The 9,258-nt window shown below is 43.9% G+C and overlaps 1 protein-coding gene across 1 annotated transcript; it reads left to right on the plus strand.

The window, feature by feature from the left end:
- Nucleotides 1-2,934: 2,934 nt before the first annotated feature.
- Nucleotides 2,935-6,194, plus strand: foxj1b (forkhead box J1b). The gene is made up of 3 exons (XM_085465710.1): nucleotides 2,935-3,045; nucleotides 3,219-3,881; nucleotides 4,544-6,194. The coding sequence occupies exons 2-3, from the start codon at nucleotides 3,291-3,293 to the stop codon at nucleotides 5,450-5,452; spliced, it is 1,500 nt and encodes a 499-aa protein (XP_085321836.1). The 5' UTR covers nucleotides 2,935-3,045; nucleotides 3,219-3,290; the 3' UTR covers nucleotides 5,453-6,194.
- The last annotated feature ends 3,064 nt before the right edge of the window (nucleotides 6,195-9,258 follow it).

Here is a 9,258-nt window from a genome sequence, read left to right on the forward strand (position 1 = left end):
CCCACGGACCTGAAAAACGATAAGCGGAAGCGAATGGATGGATGGATGTAAACTGTAAACATTTGTTTGTAGCAGCTGTGGCTGTTTGATGGAGCAAAGAGTGGAAACAGAGACACCTTCTGGTCAAAGGAAGTTTTAAAAAAAGAAACTGAAGTTAAAGTACAGCTACAGTACTGAGATCCTTTGTTATCATTTCTAAATATTTTTATCCTTAGATTGTTTGTGTGATTCACACATGAAAATGATCCTTATTTATATTATGCTGGGCAGTGCAGTGATGCAGCACTTCTGTCTGTCCACTGTCTGAAACTGGAAGTTTTAGCATGGCATAGATTAAATGGGTAGAAAACTGACTATTACTGACTATTTAAAGCTTAAGCCATGTTTAATATGTGTATATGTAGACTTATGTTCCATACTACTACAGGACATAAGAAGATGGACAACAGGTCCTCTTTAAGGATACAGGAAGACCTGCAGTGTTAAAAACAAAATGTTGGTAATGTTAGGTTGTTGAGTCAAAGTGGGGGACTTCAGTTCAGGGAATTACTGAACTCAGCACACATCTCAGCCCTTGAGATGTGTGCTTTGGTTCTGCTGAGGGACAGTGGGAATCCTGGCAACAATAAGGACAGCTGTACAAACATTTCCCTGTCTCACCAGCAAGCCCTTTGTCAAGATCCTAAATAAACCTGAAACATTATAGAAATCAGGCTTCCTTGAAGAGATGTGACACCTGGCCTACATGCACAGGCTCTACAAGCTTTGTAGAGCCTGAAGGGCTTGCTGGTGCTAGCTCTTGTCGGCCTCTGGACTCCAAATGTTCAAGCTTCACGCAGATGTGTTGCTAAAGTAAGTCAGAGGAGGAGGAGGAAGAGATTTAGCTAGCTCTGCATACTGTTGAAAATATTCCCAGGATTTAAGGAAAATCATTAATGCATGCAGGCCACAGCAGTGGTAAAATTGCCTCTGTTGACCATTAATCATGCAATATGCCATTAATGATGTAACATGCAAGGTTTAATTACAGTTTTTTTTCCCTCACATTCCCAGGTACTTGCATCCAATGTTTCAAGAGAAAGATACGTTGCCAACCCTGTCCCAGTCTTTCACACATTTTGCAAAACAGTTTTGCATGATACTCCGTGAGCCTGTGACAATAAAAAAGGGGAAGAAAAGTGTACCCCAACAGAAAGTGATCAGTGCTTGCTTTCTTCCATTCATTCTACCTGTATTTGGTTTGTAGGTGCAATGCAGAATTGGTCCACGGGGAGGCAGTGCTTCCTCATGATTCAAATATGCTCTTCTGCATACAGCTGAAAAACATTGGTCTCTAATGTTTTTTAACCTGCGCAGAATGTGACTACAGCACACACACACACACACATATTTTAAAATATTCACAGTGTGTGTGAAAGCTCTATGCACCTTACTCTAAACATATGCATGCATAAAATGATACAGTAATCAATGAATATCACTTTAGGCTTTACAGATCTAGGTTTATACTGCCACTTGATTAAAGTATTAAAATATTTTGTGCATATTTTGCAGAACCTTTTAGAAATAATTTTAAACTCCCTGGAGGGCAAAACAAAACCTGCAGAAAAACAACCATCCATTCATTTTTTCTGTCTGATGAGAGTCCAGTGAATACTCTGAACCTGTGGTGATGCATCACTGAGCAGAACACCAGAAAACAAACAGTGGCAGTTGACAGATACACATATCAATAGTATCGATATTAACACGGTATTGGATCGATACTAGCATGATACCTTGTTTCTATCCACTAAATTCAGTATGCAGCCCACTGAACTGCGTTAAATAAAATATTTTTTTCTTTTTCTTGGGGGAAGGTTTGAAAAAGTATACCTCAAACATGCACTATGAGAAATGTCTGATCCTTTTTATGCTGTAATATCTATTTGATTTATAGTCCACATCACAATTAAACAACAGAAGCTGACCCAAACTGCTTCTATATTTACATTTTAGATATCCAAAAAACCTAGTTTCAAAATACACGAAGAGCTAAAAGGTGTGTTTTGTTGTATTAACAAATTATTGTGGAAAGTAAAACTCACAGTCATTTAATGGTGCTTAAAATGTACTCAGAATTTGAAAAACTGATTATGATTCATCTGGCAAGTCATGCAGCACCGCTCTCCCGTAGGTAAGCTGCCATCGGTTAGAAGTATCGGTATCTGTATTGCAATATTTGCTCTGTATTTACTCGACATGTTGATCGATATCAACATTTCCAGTAACACACATCAGGTTAAAGCCAGATTAAACAGTGTCCTTTTCAAATTTGACAGCACCACAGTATCAGCTGTAATTTAAAAAGCTACGTGAAGCGTGAGCTTATCAGTTAACTGCTGCTTTCTTTGCAGGTGCAAACTGCGCGCGGGACCTGTGGCGCGCCTCTTTCAGCGCCGGCGGGGATGCTGTGTGTGAGGCGCGCGCAGGAGGTGGAGGTGGGGGGTGTCACAGTTTTAGCCTGCTTCCTAGAATAAAGACAAACAGGAAACCACTAAACTGACCTTATTGCACCGCAGCCTGCGTGCACCAACCCCACTCGTGTTCTGACAGTCATTGCTGGGGACGTCTTTAGAGGGAGAGGGAGAGAGAGAGACCTGAAGTAAAGGCGAGAAGCCATGATATACAGCCAACCAATCAGAAATCTCTCCCCGAGACCGCATTTAAAGGGATAGTGAGCAGTCCCTGGAGATTTTACGGAGACTTATTTCACAACCACTACACCTCCTCACGTCTTTGACCTCCCTCCACACTCCAGTAGTGCCGAGCGGTCGAATCGGTAGCATGGATCTGTCCTAAGTGCCGCCTCTCTTCTGTATGTTTTGTTTTTTTTGCCTCCATGTGAGCTTGCCTCAGCTGCTGGATGCTCTTCGCCCCCACCCTCCCCGCCGCACTTGTTGCGCAGAGAGTGGATGCGCCGCTGAGTCCTTGGAGAGGAGAGGCAGGGACTCACTGCAACAGGTGCACACACGGAGCATCTCCTCCAGCGAGGCTACATCGCAGGTAGGTCAAACGGGCATCTTTAGCACATTTATTGATCGCATTCTGAGTGTTATGCTCGCAAATATCTAATTGCTGATTATCCATTCGACACCTTTACGCGAGGCACGGTTTGATCCGTTTATCTGACCGTGTTTGCGCTCTTTTCCTTTACTTTTCCTCTCGCCTTGAGACAGCGCTGAACTTTAAATGCCAGTTTTAAGGAGCCTCTGACAGTCTTCAGCCTCTGCCGCGTGTACAAAGCCAGGATGCCGGTGTTGACGAGCCCCGACATCGCCAACAAGTTTAAGGAGAGATGGCTGGCGGCTTACCCGGAAGATCACGTCTCTGGGTCTGAGTCTGCCCCCCTTGACGACAGCCTCACCAGCCTCCACTGGCTCCAGAATTTCTCCATCCTCAGCGCAGACCCGGAGCGTCCCAGCGGCGCGGGACTCGAGTGTCCGTCCTCGCAGCAGCACCTCTTCATCAAACGCCTCGCCTTCCCCGGACCGGGCACCGACTCTCCTTCCAGCCCCCCAGCCGGGGACACCGCCGCAACCGGGATGCCTCTGTATCTCGGGAGCCCCGTCACCTCTGGCAGCGACTCCACCGCGGCGGCTCCGCGGTTTCCCTGCGGCGCGCACCCCACGCCCGCCTACCCGCAGATCCCGATTCAGCCGAGCCCGCCGGTGGAGATCGACTACAAAACCAACCCCAAAGTCAAGCCGCCCTATTCCTACGCCTCTCTCATCTGCATGGCCATGCAGGCCAGCAAGCAGCCCAAAGTGACTCTGTCCACCATTTATAACTGGATCACGGAGAATTTCTGCTACTACAGACACGCGGAGCCCAGCTGGCAGGTAACAGAGACCGGATAACTCTTCTTCTATTATTTATGAATCTGCTAAATGGTGGAGTGAGGGAGAGAAGGGCCAGCAATTTGACTTCAGTGTCACCACCATACACGGCATATTCAGGCCACAGGAGATCAGACGAGGCCTTTGTTTTATCAGTGTGTGTGGGGGGAACTTAAATTATAATAATTGAAAACCTCAGACCCCCCTTCTCTGTCTCTTTGCAGGATTCGTGTCTCATTTCTGCCTTTGATGAGTTCCATGACAAGTGTTTTTAATCCATCTGAAATTTCCATCCTCCTAGACAGTGCTCTTCGCAGGGTTTTTGTCTGAAGGGAACGGTGATGGGGTGGAGAAAGCACTCCAATCTGTGTGTGTGTGTGCGTGCGTGTTAATGAGGGCTCCTGAGAGAGATGGCAGCTAAGCACAGCTGATCATGTTTGAAATGCACAGAGCTGCCTGTTACTAGAAAGCCTCATTAGGTACAATTGCTTCCCCATACAAACAACAACAATGCCCACCCCCGCCGCCCCACCTCCCCAACACCCACCTGCCCATCTCCCTCTCAAAGTGGCATGTTCAGTTTTTTTTGCATGACTGACTTAAATTTGCTCAAAGCCGGTGGGGTCCACGCTAAATCACGTTGTGTTCCTGTGTGTGTGTTACAGAACTCGATTCGTCACAACCTGTCCCTCAACAAGTGTTTCAAGAAGGTCCCCAGACAGAAGGACGAGCCAGGAAAGGGAGGCTTCTGGCAGATTGATCCTCAGTATGCTGACATGTTTGTCAATGGCATCTTCAAGCGCAGGAGGATGTCTGCCAACCACTACAGCAGCGGCAGCGGAACCAACAGCGGTGCCCACAGGCAGAGCAAACTAGTTCAGAGTTACCACGCCAGCCAAAACGGCTGCCCCTACCAGGGCGCGGGAGGCAAACGGAAGCACCTGCCCTCAAAAAACAGCAACAGTAAGGTTATGAGGGCCACAGAGTCCCCTCTGCTAGCCACAGAGGCCAACAAGGCAGACGTCCTGAGAGGGGACTTTGACCTGTCCTCCGTGTTTGACGACGTCCTCGGCGGTAGCTGCAGCACCTTCGAAGATCTGGACATCAACACGGCACTGAGCTCCCTGGGCTGCGAGATGGAGCTCGCTGGGCCGGGCAGGCAGGGGAGATGGTGTGGAGGAGTGGACGTTATGGGTCAGAGCCAGCACATGAACCTTCATCACCAATCCTATGGCTACATGGACCTAAGCGCTGCTTCCATGGAGTGTACGGTCAGCATGGGAGAGCTCCACGTGCCTCACGCACATCCGCAGCCACAGCAGCAGCAGCTGGACCCAGATCGCTTGCTCCAGAGCCACCACCAACACCACCACCACCTTCAGCTGCAGCTGCAGCATTTCGACGAGCCCTCCATCCTCTTCCCGGAGCAGCCAGAAGAAGCGATGCTGCAAACATGGGAGGAGATAAAAGAGGAGGCACAGGCTATTCCGCTGACTCTGGATCAGGGCTTCAGCCTGTGCGAGGGCTTCTTCACAGAGATGCAGCCATGGGAACGAGTGGAGAGCTACCTGTGACCTTTGACCCTAACCACACTGACTTCTATTTGATATTTTGGTGTTTTTTGTTTTGTTTTTTTACATTCAATGACCTCTCTGATTGCTGGTCCATGTGGTCTGTATTATCTTTAAGGATAAAAGTTAGAGCTACAGCCCCATTTTACAATCATATCCCATCCCTCAGTTCTACTGCAGTGCACTCTGCATTTTTAATTTGTCACTTTTTCTTCCCTTAAAAAGACTTTAAAACTTGTTGGATGATTATTGATCATTACCTGGCATAGACTTCCATTGTCTTCCCTGTCAGTTTACAGGGAGCAGCATGCAGCATGACGGAGCACTGATACTCAAACAATAAGAGAACTGACAAAAAGAACAGAAAGACTTTTACGTACCAAATTCAATTTTCAGATGTACTCATATCACAGCGTAGAAGGAATAGAAGGAGGAAGGATAATGAAGAAGAGACAAATGCTCACCCTTTAAATTGGATTTGGTGGAGGTTGAATACAAGGATGAGCGTTGAACCCGGCCGGACTGCAGCTTCTCGTCCCTCTGAGCTTATTGAGAAAGCACTGTCACTACAGGACTGACATACTGGATTCTATTGTGCTACATTAGCATTAACTCTTTTTTTAACTAACATGCAGTGAAATCAGCCATTCATCTCAATTGTTCATGTTGTGTGATAATGTAGGATGAAGGAGCAAAAATGGAGACAGAAGGAAAAAAAAAATCGTTGTAAGAGATTAGAACTCATTCATTTAAGATGCTGTTATATAGTCAATTTAATATATATATATCTATATATACATATAGATATATAAGTATATAGCATGAAGCTAGGCAAGATCATTTGCCATTTGTCTACAGTTATGTATTGCAATGCTAAAACCGGAGCAGTTGGTGGGTCATGAAATGGGACATTATGCACTTTGATAGGCAGCAGTTCTTAGGAAAGAAAGACAGCTTATGTTCAAGATGTTTAGTTTAATTTTTTACGGTATTAAAGTCATACTTTCGAACATTTACTGACCACATGATTAAAACAATGCACGTGTTGCAAATGAACTCGACACTGCAATAAGTCAAACTGGCAAGCGTTTGTTTGTTGTTCTCTTTTCCTTCATATATATATATATATATATATATATATATATATATATATATATATATATATATACATATATATATATATATATATATATATATATATATATATATATATATATATAGGGATTTTTTATAAAACAATATTCCGCCAAATTTGTTGATATGCAGCTTATTGGAGTTTCTGTGACGATTAACCCTTCCCACCACTACCGGGCCGTCTCTGTTATTAAAAAGCAGCCAAGCCGCCATTTTTGAAAGGCTGCCAAGCACATACGGCGAAGAGGCCGCCTACCACCAGGATTAAAATGGATGTAGCATTTGTTGTGCTTCAGTTCTGTTGCGCCACATTTGGCAGAGTTGCAGCTGAGATTGTTTTAGGGAGCAGATTTAATAACATCAGTGTCACTGGCATTGTTAGAACGCTGGTGTTTGCTTTCTAATGTACTTTTTTTTTTTTTTGTAAATCAGGTGGGAACGAGCACATTGTGCTGACGATTTGAAAATCAGTCTTTAGCCTGATGATAGAGGCCTATGGACTCCCTGTACTTCTGAATTTTTCCCAAGTGTCTCGTCTCTGTTGTGCCCTCACAGCACATGGATCTTGTGTGAGAGGATTTGGAGCTAACTTGGAGTTTTCTCAGAGTTCTGTTTTTGATCACAGGGTGATGGATTCTTTTGACCTTATTGATTACATTAGTGTAGGTTTTACTTTTCTTTAATTTGTGAGGTTTGTTTAAAAGAAATCCGATCAGAAATCTTGGAGGAGGGTTTAGGGACAGATGCATAAATTCATCAGTTAATGGCCAGACTTTCTTATTGTATCATTATGGTGGGTGACATGACCTCTTTAATCTTACCATGTTATTTCATTTGTACCTTTTTTAAGCTGTTTGAAAATGCAATCATGCCTTAATGCAATAAATGGTGTCAATTAAAGAAATCATCCTTTACTTGAAATATCTTAAAACACCAACACGTGGCGGTGAGCAACATAGCAGGGTGGTCAGGATTATTGTTTGAGTTAGAGGTGTGTGTGCGTGTGTGTGTGTGTGTGTGTGTGTGTGTGTGTGTGTGTGTGTGTGTGTGTGTGTGTGTGTGTGCAATCAACAGATAAAAGGTCTATCAGGGTTTATCATTAATCAGTCCAGACAGGCCTGCACTTGCCTGGCATTTGAAACATACCCGGGTAGATATAATAGCATGAACACCTGTACAGCAAACATAAGATAATAGCTCATTCTACCTTTAGACTGGCACAACCTTTTTTCACATAATATTCATTTTGCTGAGTAGCTAATGGCACTGCGGTTTTAACTCTAAATGAGGTTGAAGAGGATATAAATTAATCATTATCATAGCAAAACCTTCTGGGAGGAAGCTGCCAGTAACCCATGAAGCTGACCATGTTTTGCATGTAGTTTTGAGTCTTTGCTTGCTTTTTTTCAGTATGCAACAATCAAGCCAAACTCTGCAGTGTGGTCATTGGATGAACAGGGGTCAAGCTCTATCTTACAATCAAGGAACTATTGGTCATGTTATTGAAATGCAAAGAAACCCGAACAGACCAAAAAAATAGCTAATATGTTTGGTCATAAAGTGGGAAATGATCAGTTTTATGAACAAAAACTATGATGACATCCCCATAAATATAAAAAGTATGTTTATATCATTGCACTCACTGCAGAGAAGCACCTCGCTAGTCCCTGTTTGGTCCCCCTTTGCCTTCAGAACTGTTTTAATTGTTCATCGATTGAACAAGGTGCTGGAAACATTTCTCAGAGGTTTTATTCCTCATTGACATAAGTTCCACCACATTCCAAAGGTGCTCTAATGGATTGAGATCTGCTGACTGTGGAGGACATTTGAGTACAGTGAACTCTTTGTCAAGTTCAAAGAACCAGTCTGAGGTCATAAAGCAATGGACATGGTCAACAACAATATTCAGTTAGGTTGCAGCATTTACAAGTTAGTACTAAGAGGCCTAACGTGTGCCAAGAAAATAAGCTCCCACAGCACTGCACTACCGCCACCAGTCTGAACCACTGATACAAGGTAGGAGAGATCCATGCTTTCATGTTGTTTACACCATATTTTCAATCTACCATAATCGACTCATCAGACCAGGTAACATCATTTCCAATCATCTGTTGTCCAATTTTGGTGCGCCAGTTCTAATTGTAGCCCAAGTTTCCTCATCTTAGCTGAGTGTAGCCCATCTGCTTCAAGGTTTGACATGTTTGGAGATGTTCTTCCGTCTACTCTGTTTGTAGCAAGTGGTTATTTGAGTTACTGCTGCCTTACTGTCAGCTTGAAGCAGTCCGGCCATTTCCCCTTGACCTCTGGCATCAATAAAGCATTTTTGCACACAGAACTGCCGCTCACTGGACATTTACACTTTTTTGGACCATCCTGTGTAAATCCTAGAGATGGTTGATCAGCTGACACCAACAACCAAGTCACATTCAAAGTTACTTAAATCACCTTTATTTATCATTCTGATTCTTGACCATGTGTACGTGCCTAAACATATTGAGTTCCTACCATGTGATTGGCCTTTGAGTGCATGAACTTCTGCATATTATCTTCCTGTCTTATTCTATGTTACGCATTCCCCTTAACTGTACAGTAAGGGTCTATGAATAAGGCTCAACAGTGTGTTCTTTGCAGTATAAGCAACATACTGGAACAGCTGTGGTATTAAAAATTTCACC

This window comes from Copadichromis virginalis, linkage group LG8 (assembly GCF_057382275.1).
Source record: "Copadichromis virginalis isolate Kocher_CV1m ecotype Utaka linkage group LG8, C_Virginalis_male_GT1.1, whole genome shotgun sequence".
Classification (NCBI taxonomy): Eukaryota; Metazoa; Chordata; class Actinopteri; order Cichliformes; family Cichlidae; genus Copadichromis; species Copadichromis virginalis.